The sequence below is a fragment of the Fistularia commersonii genome, chromosome 3, assembly GCF_037954325.1.
Source record: "Fistularia commersonii isolate RoL2024-O1a breed Wild chromosome 3, RoL_Fcom_v1.0, whole genome shotgun sequence".
Classification (NCBI taxonomy): domain Eukaryota; kingdom Metazoa; phylum Chordata; class Actinopteri; order Syngnathiformes; family Fistulariidae; genus Fistularia; species Fistularia commersonii.
This window is the reverse complement of record NC_141286.1, coordinates 13940292-13962598: the sequence shown is the minus strand read 5'-3', so window position 1 is coordinate 13962598 and position 22307 is coordinate 13940292. Positions and strand designations below refer to the sequence as shown.

The following is a 22307-nucleotide window of genomic DNA, read 5'->3' as shown; positions in this document are numbered from 1 at the left end:
AAATGTGCATCTATCTCTTGGCAGTAGACATGCTGTCAATCAGCCTGGGGACTCCTCATGGCTGATTTTGTAAAAACTGTATTACTGATTTAGCTGTAGAGAGGCACATGTTCTGGCCTGCCCTGTCGGCACTCCTGTAAAACAAAAGCGTGTCAGTGTGCCCACCCACCGGGAGACATGGCCGCAAACACTGGAGGGGCTCCTCCATGTTTCCAAGCAGACAGTTGGCTACACTTCAGATTTAAAAATTAAACTGGGGGTACTGATTCAGATAAAACACATCATTTAATGACCTTTCCTACTGGAATTAAATATCTGGAGGACACAAGCCGCACCCCGTCTTTACCTTTCAGAGATAAAGCATTTTTATTTTTTAAATATAATTTATTCATAGGAAGAGAGTACTTTGAAAAGTTGATGGGGGAAAATAAGGAGTAGAAGAGGTGATTGTTGTGGACCATAAAGTAGCAATGATTGAAGTGAGGTGTGCATTGAAGAGGATGAAGAACGGAAAGGCAATGATGATATACCTGCCTAGGTATGGAATTGTATAGGAGAAGTGGCAGTACGTTTTTTTTTTTTGACAAGATTGTTTAATAGAATCTTGAGAGAGTGACAGGATATCTGTAGAATGAATGGGAGAAAAAGAGTATCAGCCAGAATGGACTGTATAGGATCAGGTATGACTCCAACAGAGGGACAACACATTTGATGTTGAACCGCCAAGGGGTAGGGCAAGAGGAGGATTGAAGAGATCCATGGATGGAGTGAAAGAGGACATTTAGTTACGTGGTGTGAGAGAACAATGCAAAGGGGAGGGTTAGATGGAGACAAAGTTCTTTGTGGTAACAGCTGAAGAGAACAGAAATGGAAGAATTGTCATTTACTTATGCATGTTTAATTACAGTCTGCTGCAGTCTGTCTCGTAGCACTGCATTGTGATAAATCACGAGGTCCTGGCCAGTATCTGTCTGTCAGTAACCACAGCAGACACTTGTTTTCTTTTCTTGTTGCAACTGCAATTCATCTCTCATCCAAGAGGCCTCTTCAGTTGCGCGCTAACCTGAAGATGTGTAGTGTTACAGTTGATCCTCATCGTTGTCAAAATTGGAGTCATCAACAATTATAGAACTACATGTTCACTTTTTAAATTAAAGTCACAAATCAGTCAGTGAATCAGTCAAACTTTATTCATATTGCATTCTTCAGAAAACCCAGGGCTGCATTTGTATTGCGAAATAGAAACCTCACTGAGGAGTTGGGGTAAACTGTTACCATAACTCAAACAATGAATATGTGTGAAAATAAATCAAGTTTAAACCCCTGTTCTTAAAGTAGGCCTTGAGCTTGGTTTTAAGATATACAACAGCCTCCAAGCCCAGCAATTATCCAGCAATTAAATTTCCAAGTACACATAAAATGGAACACGGGAGATAAATAGAAAATTGAGCATATTGCCAATTAAATTATGTAACATTATCAGTGAAAGGCTTTAGAACAAGGATAAGGTATCTCTGTAAACGAAGTTCCCTCTGCATGTAAATAGAGTGTAAATAGAGTCCAGCTGCCTCTAAAAGAATTCTAGGAACAGAACAAAATTGAGTTACTTCTTCACCTGCAGCCCTGCTGCATTCATTTAAGTTTTGTGTTCTAGTTATTTGAGGCCTGTATATTGTATTATTTATTGAGACAGTTAAAATCACAGTACTGTAACAATACATATTGTTACTGTCTTATATATATATTACTAAACAAAAGTTTATTTTTCTTTTTTTCATATCTTTCTATTGACTCTCAATAAGATGTCATTATTCTTATCGATCCTGTTTTCCTATATTTTATTGTATTTTGCATTATTTACATTAAAAGTTTTTTTTTTTAATTGTATAATCAGCTAAGCCTGTACTTAATTTCTTATTTTGACTTTTTACATCAAGTCCATTTTATTCTGTATTTCTATCATTTTTATTCGATTTCTATTAATGGTTTATTCTCTATTTGTCATTTTTATCACTATAACCTGGCTTTTATTCAGTACACCATTTGCACTTAAACTAAATTTGCTTTTAGTCCAATTGCTTTTCTTTATGTCTTTTTAATGCAATGCCTACATTCTTTTAAGAGTATTATCTACATATTGAAGTCCAGGGCTTTGTCCAGCAGTTGTACCATAAATTGTATGGCTCAGGTTAGTCTTATGTTACGGAACTAGCAGGTGCACAACTCATCTGGCTGCATGTTAACCACAGTAATATAGGCGAACAGGGTAGAACATCTCGTTCAATAATGTAAAAAAAATGATGGTCGGACAAATTCTCACCCAGGAGCATCAATTCAGGGGGCTTTTTAAGATTCCTCCGGTCCACCAAGGCTCCATCTCATTTGGAACTAGAATAAGTTGATTCACATGGTTTAATCCTGACTAGAACCTTTTAGAATCTGTTGGTGAGCTGAGGAGGGACTGTCAGAGGAATGTGTCTCACAGCATCTTAAATAAAGTTAAGAACAAAGAGTAACAATTAAAAGGCTGAATGTCAACAAGATCAAGCAATTATATTTTTGTATTAATGCAACTCCATAAAAGTGGAATGACAAGGTGACAATTGTGCAAATTATTAAAACTGAAAAATAAAATCTCCCCTTATTTGGCAAGGATATTTGTTTTTAATGAAAGCGTCTTCATTTTTCTGTCAATATCTGTCAGGTACTTTTTGGCATATAGTTGTTACCATAAATGCATAGGAAGTCTTGAACAGTTCAGGTGATACAGTTACAATGTTAATCCACAGTGTTTGGTCATTTGACCCAAATTCACAAGGCTCCAGCCCTGGTAGAAGAGAAATGGAAAGTTTTCTCTAAAGTATGAAAATGTTAAAACAGTTATTTTCTTAGCAGGGCAAATTTGGGTGAATTTGTTCGCCTTAAACAAGCACATTTGCCTGGATGCACATTTTGATATGACAAATTTCTGTCTCATTGCCTTTTGTTTACATCCAATCATATTGCGAGTCATGACATCTGAGTGGAGGCTACTTCAAAGAATGTTGCCTCAATTAAAAATCATTTCTTGATTCCCTTAGTTTCACTTCTAACCCTTGACCCCAGATTCCCAGGAGCTATGTGATGCTGCAAGATGCAGTGATTGCAGAGAAGCAAAGACGCGACAACGAGAATGAAGTACAGTACCTGACCGAGACCGAGCTGGACCGCATCATTGAACAGAGCCCAGAAAGTGACATCAGAGACTATGAAGACCTTCAGTCAGGTGCTTTGACCGTGCTGGACTTTTATTTAATTTTTTAGTTTCTATTTTTCACGCAGATTGTTGTGTACAATGTAAAACAGAACATTCTTCCCCAAATTTGGGAGAATTTTAGTAGTTGTGGTGGGAAGACTTCAATATTACTTGAATCTATAATAATAAAAGCCCAAGAGACATCCAGAAATTGCAAAGCGACAATGTGAAACACATATGAAAATGGAATAACGTTAATTTTTTTTTCAGAATAGCACATTTAAGATTAGCAAGTTTTTTTGCTGAGACATAAAAACTTGCAAGAAATTAGCGTGAAATCAGCTAGACTTTCTAGGATTGTCAAGTCAATGATGTTGTGCCAGATATCATTTTATTTGAGTGTATTTATATATGCACACACTGTTTTTGGTACAAAACATCATTGGGCCTAACCCCTTTTCCTTCTATTTTAGAAATTTTATCCAGATTGAATATATTCAAGTGATGCTATGTGATGTTCTTGCCTGCTTCCTGGAGCAAAAAAACTGTTAGTTTGTCTTACCCAGCCATCAGCTTCCTGATCGAGACAGGGACCCTACTACACTTCCCTGACACTAGCCATGGCCTTTGCACCCTCTACTTTCTGTGTCCTGTGTGGCTGTCCAAGTGCCTGGAAAGGATAGTCCACCTCAAGTCATCTCCCTCCCTGACCCGGAACGGAGTAATCCGAGCCGAAGACTTCAGGGTGAAACTCCGAAAGCCCAGAGTTTAGTGGACCGCGTCAGTTTGTATGTTGATGACGTCTCTTTGCAGATGCTGCTGGTGGGAACAGGCTTCACTCAGCAGACTGAGGGGCAGTATTTCCAGTTTCTTGCCAAGTTTGAGATTGCTCTGCCTGTAGCCAACAACAGGTAGGCTACCATTATCCACATTAGGGCCGGATGTGAGAACAGCCGTAGGTTTGCCCGGATTTGCTATAGATGTGCTGCTTTTCATTACTGGTTTAAGATTATCATTGTGGTGGAAATAATATTTTAGCAAGACCTCACAGGAACATCCTTTACACGTGTTGTAGCAGACATTTCGTAATAACCTTCAAGTGCTCTTCACGAAGCAAAGTTCTGGCAAAATTACACAAATTCTTACCAAAAATTTTTATGTGATGTAGTAATGTGTTAATATTTTGCATCCAAAATGTCTGAGGCAAAGTTCAGTCTGTCTGTGAAATATACACACACGGTTTAAGTGATTAATGGTGGATATTTTGTTGAAAGTCATGCTTCTATTAAGGTTATGGGATAAGCATAGTACATTAACAAATGTCGAAAATAGGACTGCAATGATAAATCATCAGCAGCAAAAGTTTTTAACTTTTTTAACTTTTAACTTTAAATTGACTATCTCAAAATGGAACAGCCCTGCAAGCCCACATTTTCTTCAAACAATAAAGTTAGATAAGTTGAATCCTCTTTTTACCATAGCTACCTGCTGCCCCACCTCCTGCCTCCCAAACCAGCCCTGGACATCCACTGTCTCCGCCAGCAGACTGCCAATACTTTGCAGCGACTGTTCAAGATGAGCTTCGTTCCTGCTGGATTCTGGGAGCGTTTCATCGCCAGGATGCTCATCAGCCTAACTGAGATGGACCTGCAGGTGCAATAACCACCATCTTAATGGCTTAAAGACATTTTTTAAATAAATAACTAAAAAATCCATTCGGATACAAGATGTAAAAAAAAGAACAAGAACTAGTTGAATTCACATTAGACCTTGTTGGGTAATCTTGTTGTAGCAACAGGACTTGTTCAAAAAACTACCCAAGTCTTCTTTCTACAAGAACCATGACCTGAATGGCCAACAACCTTCAGACACAATTTACACATTTTATACAATTTCTCATTAGTATGTTTCAGCTTTACATCATGGTATGATGTTTATTGATTCCTAAGCATATGGTGTACTACATTAGACACAAACCAGAATGAATGCATAACATCAAGGGTTTTGCTCTAGATAGGGGTTCAGAATAAATAACTAATCAAAAGTACCCTGATTATGGTACCTCCTGGAGCCAGGTTTGGGAAGGTAGTATAAGCCAGTGTACGAGGTAAACCCTCACTTGCCAGAAATAGTTGGACTCTTCTCTTTACATAGAATGTGTTTTGGAACTTAGGGGTTATTCTTTACTGTAGCTGCTCAGGGTTTAGGGAATTGGGTGAATGTGAGGATACTTCAATTCAACAGCTGAATGCTAGCTGTGGGTCCCATCCTAGGAACACTTCAGAACAGAAATCTCCTATAACTTCTTCGCATTTATGCATTAAGCTGTCAGTTAGACTATCACCCCCTCTTCAAGTGACTGCGAGGTGCCATGTTTTATTATCTTTATTACAATAAATAATATCTTCTTATTCTGTGGATTTAATGTATGTGGGAGATAGAAGGATAAGCATCCTGCCTTGGTATAAACTGAGTACTTCTCAGCCATTGGACCTCTATGGAAAGAACGGATTAGCTCTATCAAATACCATATTTATACATAACACTGTTTGATTTGAAAGCACCTGAGACAATCAACAACAATTGTCTCACTGTCAACAACAGTCAACAATTGACTGTATAGTACCATTGGATCTGTGTTTTATATCTCGGACTCTTGGTTGCAGAAAGGAAAAGATCTTTTAACAGTTCATCATCTGGACCCGGAACACTAAAAAAAAAAGGGACCAAGTGTTGGACTTTTGATTAAGGAAGAACAATTATTATTGTATAGTTATTGTGGCATTCAAGCTAAAGGATGCAAAGATTTAGGAATAGTACTATGAGCTAGTCATTGTACTGTTCTTCACCATGTTGCGTAAATGCTCTGAAATATGTCACTTCAGTCATTTGAGCCCAGAAGAAATCCACACAGCCAATGCAGCAGGAGTTCCGTGATGTACAGCTTTGGTGGGAACCAGCAGAGGAACCGATGCAGCACCTTCAGAGTCCGTCGCAGCCAGACGATCTATTGGAAGGAAGGGCTGCTGGTCACATTCGATGGTGGTTACCTAAGGTCAGAACTGAGGCCATCATTTAAATCAGTGATGACAAACTAGTCGAAAAGGTTTGGCATGAATGGAGGCTGGACACATGTGTGCATGGATTCTACAGTGTGGAGTCGTCCTGTGTCAACTGGAAGCGAAAGAAGAGTGGTGGCATAAAGATTATCTGCCAATCTGAGATGAGAGACTTCTCTGCCATGGCCTTCATCACAGACCACGTCAACTCTCTGATTGAACAGTGGTTCCCTGGTTAGTGCTCATCTCCTTCATTCAGTCTCCACACACCTGGAAGTTCTGTGCAACATGATGAAATGTACATTAATGATGCCTCTACGTGATTCAGACAGCCCTTATAAAATGATTTCATGTATCATAAATTGTTTCAAATAACTGTATCTTTCAGCTTTGACGGCCAACGAGAGTGATGGGAGCCTGGTGATTGAGCAATTTGCCCCCTGTCCACTCTGTGCCTCTCTGGACCATAACCAGACAGGGCTACCTGGCAAGATCCATGAGCGAGGAGCAAATGACAAAGGAGGGGAAGCTCATTACTTCAACATGGAGGATTGTTTGCTGGCTGCTGTGGAGGAGGAGCACATCGTCTGCCCTCAGCACCCAGACCAGCCTGTCCGTCTCCAGGAACTGGTGCCTGAACTCTTCATGACCGACTTCCCCACACGGTAACATTTCACACTTACAGAGAATGAAGAGCTAGCTTGGATCCACTTCAACATGTTGCCACGCAATAAATTGTTGATCTTGTTTTTCCATGGTCTGAAACAAATTCTGTTAAAACAAGACGATGAAAAACTTCACCCTAGAAAGTTGCAGGTGTTTGAGTGCCAGAAAGCTCAGTTAAGCACCAGAGAAATAGAAGTCATATTGGGCTTAGGATAAATCACAAACTGGATTTTCAAACGATGAAGTATCAATAAAAGATAAATGGTTGCATTGTGTCAACATAAGGCTGTTGTATTTTCATCAGTCAACACCACCACTAAAAAAACAACACAATCTCACTGTCAAATGTTATTCGTAGCTAAATGTATTGTTGACATTAAACATCCAGACATTGACGTCACATCAATTTTCCGCCAAATACCAAGCATGAGTGTCCAGATTTAAATATAAATACAAAAAACTGATCAGATCTTTGACTTTTCAAGTCCTTATTGATATTTTCCCACAGATCGTGCTTACACACATGCAACGTCAGAATAGGTATAATTGAAGTTGTAAAACTTGCATCTTTGTTACTCGTTGAACATTCTTTTCATTTTATTCTTTGGAAAAATTCGCTGGCTTAACAGACCAATGCTTCCAGATTATATAGATTTATAGCAGCAGAATTCTTAAAGCACCTAAAATGGAATATTTGTATAAATACCAGATAATGGCATCCTCCTAAAAGTTACAGCCATTAATATTGTAGCATAAAATTTAGCTTTAATAGAATTGAAAGGTTGTTAGAAAATTCGTCTTCCTTTCAGTGTAAAAGCCACACAAGTTGTTTCAACAGTAGTTCAATTCCACTAATTAGTTCCAGTAGTAAAGGTTTTAATAAAGTATTATCACTTTCAGACCCATGAGTAACATGCTGGACTCAGCCACAGACATGGAATTTTTGACTCACGCAGACAAACTGATAAACAAAGTGTATGTTTGTGTTACTGTGGATGTGTTTGTGTCAGTTTGTTTCTGGAGAAGAGCCAGCTTGACTATTCTGAGGAGGAGGCCAACATCCTCGGCCAGGGGGGAAGCGGGACCATCATCTACCGGGCGCGATACCGTGACCAGCCTGTGGCCATTAAACGCTTCCACTTCAAGAAGTGCCGACAGCAGACCTCCAGCAGTGATACAGGTGATGTCTGCCTCAAGTCTTGCACCAAGTCATTATTTAGAACATATACCGTAAATTCCGGACGATAAGCCGCAACTTTTTTCACTTTAACAATGATGAGGCTAATATATGGATTTTTTGGGGGGCGGGGGGCTAGCGAGCTTCACGCCGCTAAAACATTTATCCTGGTCACATCAGACAATTAAATGACCGGGAAATTCTTAGGCCGTTCAACTCTGACACCGAAGGAGATGACTTTGACGGTTTTAGTGTGCAGGAGGAAGCCAAGATAGCGATCGGCTAGCCGGTGCAGCTTATATTGAGGTGCGCTCAATAGTCCGCAAATTATGGTAGATAAGGAATATGGTTAAATTCCTCTGTTGGCAACAAATAGAAATCTGCCAATTGCAAAATCCAAATGTATCTACTCCACAAAAAAATACTTACCCCTAACATGAAAATAGGCAAGAGGGAAACCAGAGTACAACAGTAGAAAAGAACTCCTATATGTGTGGTGTGTGTATTTGTTTATATCTATATGTTTCCTTTTACAAAATGAAAACTTATCTTTGGATTATTTTCTTCTATTTCATTTTATTCTTTCTTTTTTCTGACACTTATTTTTCTCCTTCTTCTTCTTTTCCTTTGGGCTGTTCAGCTCAATGTCTACAAAGTAAAGTGGCAAAGGCTCAATATTGTTCCCTGAATAACTACATCGGGCCCTGTCTCCCTTTTTTTAATCACTCTGATTTTGTTGAAAGTCATTTTATAAATGCATGCCTTTTGTAATTCTTGAAGCATATTTGTGACGTTGGTTTTTGCCAAAGTAAACCACATTGTTACCATTCTCCCCCACATGGCAACAGACACCATGGTGAAACATCTACGGTCTGCGGACATATGTCGCAGTTTTTCAGAGTTCCGCCTGGAGACAAGCATGTTGCACTCCTTGCAGCATCCCTGCATCGTGTCGCTGGTGGGCATCAGCATCCACCCTCTGTGCTTTGCCTTGCAGCTGGCCCCACTCGGAAGCCTCAACACTGTGCTAGAGGCCAAACGCAAAGGCATGTACTTTTGTGAATTCATCACTTAAGAATCTTAGCTTAAGTTTGTCATGTGTTTTATTTTGCAAAATGTTTTCATTTTTCATATCTTGGCTTTTTAAAAAATGTATTTTATTTTAATTCCTTATCTCTAACTGCTTTTTCATGAAGACTCCTTTCTTATACAATGAAAAATTCCAATTAGTTACTTGGTTTAAAAATGACAGGATACAAGTAAATAATAGTTTAATTGATTTAATTAAAGGATCTTTTTTGGTTTAAGACATCTGTACACGGAAAAAATGTGAAAATAGTATTTTTTGGTTTGCAATTTTTTTTTTATATATATATGGCAAAAAATCAATTTCTTTTTCTTGTTACTATAGTTATGGAATCAAATATGTATAATTCAAAATTCATCATGTCCAATGAATTCAATGCCCTCAATTCTCGTCTTATATTTTAGATTTTTTTTTTTTTTTTCATTTGTTGCAAAAAGTGATTTTTCTGATTATAATCTCTTGGCTGACTCTCTCCTGGTTGGTGTTCTAATTTTGCAATTTTGCATATAGTTTTGGTATGCAGTCGTGTGTCTCTGGATTAGCATGTTGAAAGTTTGAATGAGAATGTAGAATGTTTGCTGTGTGTCTGCAGCCACCAGGTTCATGCCCCTCGGCCACATGTTGACTTTCAAAGCAGCCTATCAGATCGCTGCCGGCCTGGCCTATCTCCATAGGAAGCGCATCATCTTCTGCGACCTTAAATCAGACAACATCCTGGTCTGGTCACTCGAGGTTGGTACAGTTCTTTCCAGGATCCCCATGCTGGTTCTGCTCACTTTGTGATTTGACCCTTGTTTTGTTGCTGCAGGTCCAGGATCCAGTCAACATCAAACTATCCGACTATGGTATATCGCGCCAATCCTTCCATGACGGGGCATTAGGGGTTGAAGGAACGCCAGGATACCAGGCTCCTGAGATCCGGCCAGGCATCGTATATGATGAGAAGGTAAAGTCCTCTTCAGGGAATCCAGGACACTGGGAAAGACCATAGTTAACTCTATAAGACTCATAACCTCTTCTGAAGTGACTGTGCTAGATATGGACCATGTTTGGCAGAGATGGGTTTTGGTTGCTTGGATACTTTTAAAAACAAGACTCGATCCACTATCACTGAACGGACAGCTGGCAGACAAATTTGTTGTTTATTTTGCTTTTGAGGGAACCATCTAGTACAAGTTTGAACTTGGGTTTTTTCTTCATTTTTTTGAAGGAGCTGCTTCCTTTTTTTCCCCTCTAAGTATGACCTTCCAATATAAAAAGTTGCACAGTTTGGAACAGAATTCTGTTTCTAATTTCCATTTGTCAAAACCTTATACCCAGAAAGAAATCAGAAATTACTCAATCAGAGATGGAAGACCTTCAACTTCAGAGTGCTGAACTTGATATAAAATTAAACTAATAGTGATTTCCTCTCAGAATATGTTTCTTTTGTAAATGAAGATTGAATTCAGCCCCGTTGAAACATTTTGAGCCCTGCATCATGAAGAACAGCCTTGTCAGCTGAATATGGAAGATTAGATAACTGATATTAATTTTCTTCCATCCTACCAATTTCCGTAAGCAGGAAAAGGCTGATTCGGACTGGTGTGTTGGCTTTGTAGCCTGTGGGAGGCGCTGACAGAGCTGCAGGCCGGACTATATATCCACATGGGATCATGTCAAGCTGGGATGTGACAGATTTAATGTCCTCCTTCCTTTTGAGAGATGTTTTATTCAGTAGACATCCCTGATGTAAATTCAGAGCTGGAGGAGGAAGTTAGGCCCTTCCTGCACCTGGATGTTCTCGCTGAGACACATTGTCCTGACCTGGGACTTTTGTCCAATTAATACATGAGTGGTTCAACTTGTGGGTCTGGGTATACTAATGTGGGTTCTGGGGTCTAAAAGCGCCGCTGCCTTTGTGTTTGTTTAACGTGTTGCCGCAGAGGATTTACGGTTAGTGGGCCGATTGTTTTGACTGACCACTTCCTCTCTGCAGCTTGTTGCCTCACGGTCTAATTGGTACCATGTGTTTGCTGTCATGAGGAGGGAGGTGGCCAAGTCACACAAACACACTTCCTTTATAACGGTCCAAATCAACAGCAGAATACTTTTCAGTGTTTACATGTCTAATTGTAGACGTAGGGCTTAGCTATGCAGGAAATATAAAACTCACAATATCCAGTGGCATTTTTCTCCACGTACAGACAGTGTATTTTTGTGAATCACGTAGCACAAAGATTAATCAACTTTAATTCCACTGGATACATTAAGATACATTTCTGCAATTATTTAAAATTTTCAGTAATTTTCCCCCGCTTTCTTATTATGTTTGCAATTTTTTACACAACGTCTTAACTCTTAAGTTCAGTTGAATTTTTTTTTTTTGTAACTACTTTCTTAATGTTTAAAATTTACTTAACTAGATGAATATCTATATCTAATACCTATTAGATATTTACACTGTAGATATGTTTTTACAAAGTTACAGTTTTTAGTATGTGAGCACATACCAAAAGCCATATACATCAATTTATGTATAAACTAAACAGACATCAGACAAACCACATGTGAAGATAAAAATATTCAACAAGTTAGATAAATTCAAGTAAAAAAAAAAAATCAATGACTTTTATGACCGCACACACGGACACATACTTGTGTTCAAAATAATGGCAGTGTTTTTTAAAACGTGAGTAAAGCTCAAAATCCTTGTTTTTTTTTATTTTCGTTCATTGGGATCACTCCACATTTTATTTTACATAAAAATATGAAGATACAATTCATAATAGACATTCATAAAGACCTAATATTTTTATTACTTTACAGAAAATGAAGGAAAATATCATATCTGGCTGATCAAAAAAACAGCATTGTCTGCATTTTTCATTACAGACTCAAATATTTAGTCAATAAATTGAAAAAAATGTTAAGATTTAGCATTTCTGTGAATCACTAAACTAATATTTAGTTGTATAACCACTGTTTGTGAGAACTGATTCACATCTGTGCTGCATGGAGTCGACCAACTTCGGGCACTTGTAAACAGGTATTCCAGCCCAGGATGATTTGACAACCTTCCACAATTCCTCTGCATTTCTCGGTTTTGTCTCAGAAATAGCGTTGCTGATGTCACCCCACAAGTTTTCCTGTTGAATTAATGTCTGGGGATTGGGCTGGCCACTCTATAACCTTATTTTTTTGGGCCTGGAACCAAGATGCTGCTTTGGGGTCATTGTCTTGTTAAAATACCCATCTTAAGGACATTTCTTTTTCAGCATAAAGCAGCATGACCTCTTCAAGTAATTTGATATAAGCAAATTGATCTATATACCCTGGTATGCGATAAATAGGGCCGACACCATAGTAAGACAAATAGCCCCATATCATGATGCTTGTACAATTATGCTTCATGTTCTTCATAATGTACTGTGACTTGAATCCAGTGTTTGGGGGTCATCTGACAAACTGTCTGCAGCCCTTGGACCCCAAAAGAACTATCTTACTTTCATCAGTCCACAAAAGTTCTCCATTTCTCTTTAGGCCAGTCCATATGTTCCTTGGCAAATTGTATCCTCTTCAGCTTTTTTAACAGTGGGACTTTGCAGGGGCTTCGTGCCAATGGATTAGCATCACACAAGTGTCTTCTAATTGTCACAGTACTCACAAGTAACTTCTGACTGTCTCTGATCTCCTTGGAGCTCTTTGGCTGAGTCTTTGCCATTCTGGCTATTATTCGATCCGGTTGAATGATAGTTTTATCATTTTCGTCCATATCTCTATGGTTGGCTTTCCGTGGTAAAGCAGTGGAGGTCATTTTGGCTGAGCAGCCTATCATTTTATGCACTTCTTTATGTTTTCCCCTCTCCAATCAAAGTTTAAATCATGCCACGCTGTTCTTCTGAACAATGTCTGGCACGACCCATCTTTTTCAGGTGTTCGGAAAGAATTGCATATAAAACATGTGCTGGGTTCATTCTTAAATAAAGGCCACCTGTTTCTTCACATAATGAATGATCTCACTGATTGAACTCCAAACTGCTATTATTTTAAACACGCCCCTTTCTCTTAATTATTAAATTACACGGATTCAGCAGCATTCATATCATGACTGTTGGGTTTGGTTTTTCTGACTCTACTACACCTACTGGTAAATCATTTGCCACGTAACAATACGATTAATACCGAGAACCGTGACTGATCTGGTTAGTCACTCGTTGCACTGCTATTATTTTGAACACAACTGTAGATTAAGTGGCTGAAAGTCGGGATGTTTTTGTGAATAGCCTGTGTTTCTATTACCAGTATGATTCTGAACACTATCACAAAATTATTGCCAAGGACTCAATTTTAAGGGTGTACAGCTCCAGTCGTTCTTGAACACGGTCGTTCCTCTGCCTCCCCCCGGGACCAGCTGGCTATTAGGCTGTTTAACGGGGCCTGCTGGTGTGTAGCAGCCTTTGAAAGACCGGAGAGGAAAGTCTCTTGCTGAGCTGCTGAGCAAGCAACGCACAGATACTCCACTATTACATTTCACTTTTTAATGAGGTCTAACCACACTAACGAAACACAGACAAGACTAGGGGAGGACATACTAAAGAGGAGGGAGGAACAATGTCAGGAGGGAACCACCAGAACCTCTGCCAATGTTGATTTTTGAAGTATTGTGCAACATCGCTTGCTTATATTGGATGAATAGGCTGAATGAATTATTGAAACTATATCAAATACCGATTGTTGATCATTTTCATGCAATATTTAGATTAGAAATTGAAATTCAGTTGTTGTGTGCCATGAAGACAGACTGATTTGATTACTTAATTCAGACCATAGCATTAACATATGCCCAAAAAATCCCTGAATTTTAGGAAACTCCTGAAAATGTGCTCAAAATTATTACCCGGTCTCAATTTGACAATTTAATCGTAATTTTCCCAGAACTACTGCAAAGCCTATTACAGAGTGACAAGAATACTAATTTGCCAATGATCAAAATGTTTCAAAGGACTGTAGGAAATTGCTCAATTGGCTAGATACAGCAGTTTCTTTCAAGAGTTATTCTTAAAAGAGAATTCAGAAAATAATTGAAACCCCATGCCTGAAAATTAGAGGAAAATTAAAGGATATTAATATTAGAAAATGATTAAAGTGACATTTCAAAACTAAAATTACATTCCTAAAGGTCAGATGTCATGTATAAATGCTTGTCAAAAGAATTCCTTCTGAGAACAGCATGATATGTTGGTGTGGTGGAAAAAAGGGCAATATTAAGTCACAGTTGGTGGTGTTTGGTGGCCCCCAGAGGTCGAAGGTCACTGATGGATAATCTGAGCTTGAATATTAATTTCAGATTGCCAGCTCAGCATCACCGCCGAGTTAGTCTTTGTCGTCATGGTGAGGATAAAACATGGTGAGGGACAAAATGTAGAGTGGGGTCAGTCAGACTACCTCTCCTCAGCCAGTGTGTCACCATGGATACAGACCTGGCTACCCTCAGACCTGAGTTATTCTGGTCGTGCCCACAGCCTCCATCTGACACATAGGAATTCGGCACTTGGGATATAAAAGCAGCAAGCAGATAATGATGTGTGTAGAGATCGAGAAGTCGTGCCCGTCCCCCAACCCCAAAGACCTGATGATAAGCGCAGCTTTTAAGTGTTTGAATACACAAGTTACTTCTGTAATTTTCCTCCAAAACCCTTTGTGAACCTTTACAAAGCTTCAGCTGACATTATGTTCATTTTTGTTTTTGACTTTAGCCTGCTTTCGCATTTATTGCTCTAATTTGACTTTGATGTTATCCCCAAAATATTTCTAGCATTGTAGTTGTTGTAGTTGGATAGTAAAATCGAACTTTCATCTTTCTAATTTTATCAGCAGAGCGTTCATTCCTTTTTACATGGTTTTTCAAACTGAGCAATAAGTCCGACAAAATACAGTAGGGTAAAACAAGTATTTGATACAATGCTGATTTTTCAGCTTTTCCCACTTGCAAAGCATGTAGAGGGTTGTAATTTTTATCATTGGTACTCTTCAACTGTGAGTGATGGAATCTATAACAAAAATCCCAAAAAACACATTGCATGATTTTGATCATGAGCAAGGTGAAACATCATCCCAGAACTACACGGCGAGATCTGGTCAATTACCTGAAAGAGCTAGGACCATAGTATCAAAGAAAACCATTCGTAACCCATTACGCCATCATGGATTAAAATCCTGCAGCGTATCTTGCAGTAAGTTTGCAAACGACCATCTGGATGATCCAGAGGAGGAATGGAAGAAGTGTGGTCTGATGTGGTCTCATCATGTGGTCTGAGGAGACAAAAATAGAGCTTTTTGGTCGAAATTCCACTCGTTGTGTTTGGAGGCAGAAGAAGGATGAGTACAACCCAAAGAACACCATCCGGACTGTGAAGCATGGAGGTGGAAACATCATTCTTTTGGGATTCTTTTCTGCAAAGGGGTCTAGACGTCTGCATCGTATCGAGGGAAGGATGGATGGGGCCATGTATTGCAAAATCTTGGCCAACAACCTACTTCCCTCTGTAACAGCCTTGAAGATGGGTTGTGGCTGGGTCTTCCAGCATGACAACAACCCAAAACACACAGCCAGGGCAACTAAGGAGTGGCTTCATAAGAAGCATCTTAAGGTCCTGGAGTGGCCTAGCCAGTCTCCAGACCTGAACCGAATAAAAAAAATCTTTGGAGGGAGCTGAAAGTCCATATCGGAGGAGTGGGCCAAAATCCCTGCTGCAGTGTGGGCAAACCTGGTCAGGAACTATAGGAAACGTCTGATCTCTGTCATTGCCAACAAAGGTTTCTGAACCAAATATTAAGTTCTGTTTTTCTGACGTATCAAATACTTAGGTCATGCAATAAAAGTGCTTTTTAAAAATACTTAAAAATCATACAATGTCTTTTTCTGGATTTTTGTTTTAGATTCTGTCACCCACAGTTGAAGAGTACCTATGATAGAAATTACAGACCTCTACATGCTTTGCAAGTGGGAAAGGCTGAAAAATCAGCAGTGTATCAAATACTTGTTCTCCCCACTGTATCACTCAGAAGTATGATTTACTAAGGGAATTAATGATATTGATTCATTCTCCAGTTTCTGTAAAATTGTGAGGACACTAGCTGTTTAATTTGTGTGTCTGGATTCAATCAGATTTATTTTACCCTTTTTTTTTTTTTTACAAATTTATGAAATTTATTTGTTTCACTAATAATATTTGTGAAACATTGAAATGACACTAAGATATTGTGACTTAAAAAAATGGCAAGAAATCTGCAGTTACAAATATAAAAAAAATATTGAAATGACGCTAAGATATCGTGACTAAAAAAAATGGCAAGAAATTTGCAGTTACAAAAAAAAATTTTTTTTTCTTCTTTTTTTTTCATATATCATTATATTTTCTCACATATGTGGGGTAAGTATGAACCAGGAGAATCTCTAATGTAGAATGTACTGTAGATGGATTGATATTCAAAGTCACCCAACAGCCTGAAGGGCTACTATCAGTGTGACCTTTAACCTTGTGTCTCTTGGCCACAGGTGGACATGTTTTCCTATGGGATGGTGTTGTATGAGCTTCTGTCAGGCTGCCGGCCAGCACTAGGACACCACCAACTGCAGATTGCAAAGAAACTCTCCAAAGGGGTTCGTCCGGCACTGGGCGACCCAGAGCAAGTCCAGTTCTACTGTCTGCACCTGCTAATGATGCAATGCTGGGACACCAAGCCAGAGAAGGTGTTATGCCACCTGGCAGGCAATATGCAAGATTCACTGGCAATCACATGCAAGATTGTAACCATGTGTGTGTTTTGATGTTTGCTTGTGAGCACAGAGGCCTGTGGCCATGCAGTGTGTACGTGGCATGCTGGAACCGAGCTTCCCCTGCCTCAAATACCTGCTTTCCTGTGACCGGCATTCACAGCTCTTCCTGTCCAATTTGCAAGGCTACAGCGCTGTCTTCTGGGATGGAGACAAGGAACTCAGGTGGGTGTTAGCACACAAAGGCATCTCTTGTTCACCATTCATTACATTGTTATCCATTTTGGCTTTGCATGATCATGACAATTTGTCCAGCCAGATAAATCCACTTTTGTAACATGGGCCATGCTACTCAAATTTTTCTGACTTTTTTAATGATGCCAATAGAAATCCAAAATACTAGTTTTGATCATTGTTTGCCATCTTTCTACCGGATCTAATTTACTTTTCATGGAGTATTTTTCTGCCTTAACGATATAATCGAAATCAGAAATGGATACCACGTCTCTACATTTGATTTTCATCGAGTGTGATGTCTGCCAAAGTTTGATGTTGATAAATCCCTCATAACTCCTGCTAAAGGCCATGCAATTTATTAAGTAATTTTTAAATACTTTCTTGTTTCAAAAATACATAAACTCTTCAATGAATTTCTGTTAAAATCAACATAAAATGCTCCAAAAGCAGACAAAATCCACATAATACTACCCTGCGATCCAAATTCCTGACTGTCTTGGGGCAATTTTTAATGAAGAACTACTATTTTCCCAAAAGGCAACACAAAGGTGCATATCATCTTCACTGGCTGGATTAAGATAGGAAAAAAAACAGACATTTCTGCAGAGCTTTACAATCACATTTTGCAGGAAGGACAATTTAGAGTGAAAACAGACTTCTGAAAAATTTAATAACTTACATCTGAAGTACTCCAGTTGAAGAAAAAAAGCACTGGGGGGGCAAGAGGAGAAATGTGTTTATTGATTTTATTTTATGATTAACTCTTCTTGAAGGTCATGTAGAAACCCTTTACCAAAAATAAATCAAAAGTGAAACTAAGTCAAACTTCCATAAATGTCACTGGTGCATGGAACGTTTTATTCTGCATATAAAAACAGCAAATGAAAGGGGAAAAAAGGAAGAAATTTCTCCTGCTGCCTCTCCTTTGCTGGTCAAAATTTATACCTTTCACAATGCAATCTGATTAAGATAAACATCGACAATAAGCTGGGAAATATGACATACATCCTAATACTAACAATTAAACAGCCACGTATGCAGATTGTTTTTGTTTTTGTGCTGTACATCTGTACCATCCTACAGATGCTGCCAGGGGTTGGGTTTAGAGATCAGGTCTAAGGGTTAATTTATGGTCTATGTACGCATGAAAATAGATCTGTTCCTTTTGAACATTCTGAACATCACATCCCTTAGATATATAAGTGGCCTTTGTGTTGGGAAAAAGTTTTCGGCAGTACAAGAAGGCCCCGCTCACTCAAAGGTTTCCATGAAAAGGAAGAAGAGTCAAAAGCTAAAAAGGCAAAAGGGGGCAGCGTAGTGGAAGATGATGGTTTATGGGGCCATTTAATACCTCAAAACATGTAGACTGATATTATTTTCAATTGGAGTATCAAGAAGAGAAATGGACAACGAACAAGTATTTCCCAATATCGACTAGGGCGTTTTAAAACCTGCTTGGCCGAATGACTCTTCTCATCAATGACTTAAGTAATAATTAAAGTAAAATGAACATTCTGCAACAGTTGTTTGTCCCTGTGTCGTGGTGACGCAACATCGTAAATGTGCTGATAATTTAGAATAAAATCCCGCAGCCTCTCCGTTTTTATTCAAACCTAGAGATCCAAGATTCTACTCACCGCTGCCCCCTGTGCCCATTAAACTCCCAGAGGAGCAAACACGCACAATGATGCAGGAAACAGCTCTGTAATATTATAATGTATATCAAACACAGCTTAAATAAGCCCATGTGTGTGGTAAAGGTTCTTCCTCAAACATGCCTGCAATGTGCTTGCTAACTGGGAAACAGTGGACTTTTTTTTCCCTTGTCTTTGTGTTGAAAACTGTCCCGGGTTGCTCCTCCAGCAGTTGGTTATTACTGGTAAGCTTACTGGGTAAAATAAGTTGATTGATGTTTGATTGTTTTTAACCCGTGGAGCATTAAAACACTGATACCCTTTTTCGAGTGAATCTAGACTGCTTGCCTTAATGCAATCAGACACCAGCTTTTCACGATCTTGCGATTCATGGAAGGTCCAAATTGATGATTTTATGTTGACTTTTACTTTCCTTGCTGTGGTAAAAGATCACATGTTTCAGGCCAAGGATGTTTGACCTCCACTCTTTAGTTTCCTTGATTTATCATGAAATGAAGCATCATTAACCGACTTCAACTTTCATGTCAACTTCAGGCTGTGCCCAGGTGCCTGGTTTTCATTTCGAGAGCCTAGAGCTCAACTCGCCTTTAAGCACATTAAGGTTTTACAGTGGGAACAAGCACATACATACATGCTGATTTATAATCCGCAAGCATACATACACACACGAACGAACACACAGGCTTTAACAGCTCCCAGGTGCTTGTTATAAGAGATTCATTGTTTTCCAGATTACAGGTTAATCTACATACAGTAAAGCTGTTTTCATCTTCGGTGCAGGCGGTGTTAATGATCGCGGGCTCTGCCATCAACCTCCTTCCCGTCATTAACCCCTTCACCCTGTGCACACCCCTCTTTCAGGTCCTTAGACAACACTTAGAGAATCATGATGACACTCAGAGGGAGTCAACGCTCCTTTGCATGTTCATACACTGACATTTAGAGATTTTACAACAACTTTCATGTTTCCATTTAGCATATATTTTCTTTTTCTGAAGTTTTCATATTTGGAACTTTGATGCAAGCATTACGACCCATCCCCCATATTCTGCCATGAATGCAACACTTCACCTGCTGCCTTTTTTTTTTTTTTTTTTTTTTTTTGAGACATTGAATGTGTGTTTGCATGAAAAATGTTTTTTTTTTTTGTTGTTTTCTTTTTTTGCTGTCCCACCACAAAACCTCACAATGTCTGGCAGACGAGCCTTGCAACTTCTAGCCACTTCCTTTCATAGAATAGGCCATTTCTTTATGTCTTTATGTTTTTTATTTTTCAGAAGAGACAATCTTTTGTCAAGGCGGACCAGTCCAATTATTATTAGGATCAGAACTTTGAAACCATTCAGTCTTTTTTTTCCTATTATTCAGGTGGTTATTCTCTGTTTCAATAGGCTTTGTCTCACAAACCAACACCGGAGTCTCATTTTTGTAACGCATAACATAAAGCACAGTTCCTCCATTGGTCTGCTATTACCGTTTTTCTTTGAAGGCCTTTTTTTCCTGATTTATTCTTCACATTTAAAAAAAAAAAAAAAAATTAATCATTATTCCTTTTTTGTGGCTCCATCACTCTATTAAACATCCTATTTTAGGATTTCAAAAATAAACAAAAAAAAAAAATCCAAGAGAACATAATGTTACCAATACCAAGCAACATGTATATCTACTTGATTCGTATAAGCGTGTAATAGATGATGAAATAGCAATAATGTTTTCTGAACAGGTAGCATAATTGCAAACCTTAGTGTCATTAATGTGTTTGTTTGTGTGTTTACATTTGTGGTAGGAACTACAGCGTAGTGAATGTGGAGAAGGGCCAGATGGAGCTGAGGAGAATGTCATGCCCTGGCAGCAAGATAAGCTGTCAGATGAAAATGGGGAACACGCTATGGGTCGCCACTGTGGTAAGCTCTCCCTGCGACACGACTACGATCACCTGACCAGACCCAGTAACACATATGTAGTATATGATGCCTATTTATGGAACCCATAAAGAGTAGCTTTATACACTTGAAAAAAAACAAACAAATGCTCACCTCATGCTGAAAAGTACTAAAGAAGGTTTCTTTTGAAGTGAAAAGATTGAGGTCAACAATATTTTTTTTTCAAGTTGTAAAGTCATCTTCTATGTTAAAAAACACATAATGACTGACTTTTATGGCATAGTCTAGCCTTTTTTATGGGAAAGTGGGAAATAAAAAGACTACAAGAAAAAAAAAAAAACAAAGCAGAAGACCAAAAAAGCTGTAAGAAATCAGCAAAAATGCAACCAACACAGAAAAAACAGCAAAATTGCACTATTTTTTTCCACAAAAATCAGGAAGGAACAGTTGAAATTCCTTAATAACTGGAATAAAATCGTACTTAAAATGCATTTAAAGTACTTAAAAAGCAGCAGTTTGACAGCCCATAGAAGCAGATGCCATTTTTGGTTTGTTGCATCGGGATGATTTAAGTTCAGCCTTTTATTTCCTAAATATGAGGATGACTCAGGTAGACATTAAGTATATTATTTGAACATAACTTTCAACCAAGGAGTTGGAAATGTTTTTTGTTGCTTACAGAATCTTTTTTTCGCTATAACAGTTCATTGATTTCATTACTGCAACACACTAGTTTTTCTATACAATGCATAAAGGGTAAAAAAAGATACATGCAATGCTATCTTCCTCTTAGATGTCAAAAGGGTTTCTTTTCTGTGGGAAAGGCTTCCAGATGTCTCTCTGGTAATCCCTGAACTGAGGGGTTCCTTAAAAAAAAAAGGAAAAAAACAGCTTGCCTGAAAATGGGCTAAAAAAAACAGAAAAGAAAACTTACCTGCTTATTATGCTGAAGAGGCATTGTTAAACATTTGTGTTGCATGTCTGTTGTGTGGTGTTAAAGTCAAGGTTTGAACACTTGAGGGTTATAAGATGTGGTTTGTGTCTGTTTCAGGAGCAGGAGGTATTTATCTACAGTTTGAAGGACATGTGTCCCCTCAGTCAGCCTCAGAAACACTTCTCCTGTCCAGCTGTTGTCACCTGCCTCTTTCCAGTTCCCGCAGGACGTCAGGTCAGTCTAGAATCCCGCTCTGTGTCACCTGGTCCCAAAAACAATTGAAAGACCCCTCTGCCTCAAAAGAAAAAAAAAAAATCACCGAAGCTATTGGCTAAAATTATTTTGCTCATAATTTGCATTTTAAAGAATTGAAGGTTCAACTAAATGCCAGGAAAGAAGTGAGGAAAAATGAAAACAGAATCCCATTTGTCACATGCATATTCTCTAGCGATGTATTTACATCCGATAGATCCTGGATCTGAATTTCATGAGTTCAAACAAAATCCAAACAAAATCTGGGTATCAGGATCCATATTGAATACAGTCACTGCAGAAGACGGTCTGAGTTCTATTTAGGGTCAACTCTTGGTACCGGGCACTGAGAAGATCCTAGGA

At 38.7% G+C, this 22307-nt stretch overlaps 1 protein-coding gene across 2 annotated transcripts in view; it reads left to right on the top strand.

The window, feature by feature from the left end:
• lrrk1 (leucine-rich repeat kinase 1) overlaps positions 1-22307 on the top strand; it is a 76126-nt gene that overhangs the window by 33534 nt on the left and 20285 nt on the right. For both annotated transcript variants that reach the window (XM_086143718.1, XM_086143719.1), the window contains 15 exons: positions 3106-3265; positions 3802-3980; positions 4049-4146; positions 4717-4888; positions 6121-6290; positions 6389-6528; positions 6683-6959; positions 7971-8140; positions 8986-9183; positions 9817-9956; positions 10033-10170; positions 16765-16959; positions 17057-17208; positions 20662-20779; positions 21810-21926. In XM_086143718.1, the coding sequence (XP_085999844.1) occupies positions 3106-3265; positions 3802-3980; positions 4049-4146; positions 4717-4888; positions 6121-6290; positions 6389-6528; positions 6683-6959; positions 7971-8140; positions 8986-9183; positions 9817-9956; positions 10033-10170; positions 16765-16959; positions 17057-17208; positions 20662-20779; positions 21810-21926 (2424 nt within the window). The remainder of the gene's footprint in view (positions 1-3105; positions 3266-3801; positions 3981-4048; positions 4147-4716; positions 4889-6120; positions 6291-6388; positions 6529-6682; positions 6960-7970; positions 8141-8985; positions 9184-9816; positions 9957-10032; positions 10171-16764; positions 16960-17056; positions 17209-20661; positions 20780-21809; positions 21927-22307) is intronic.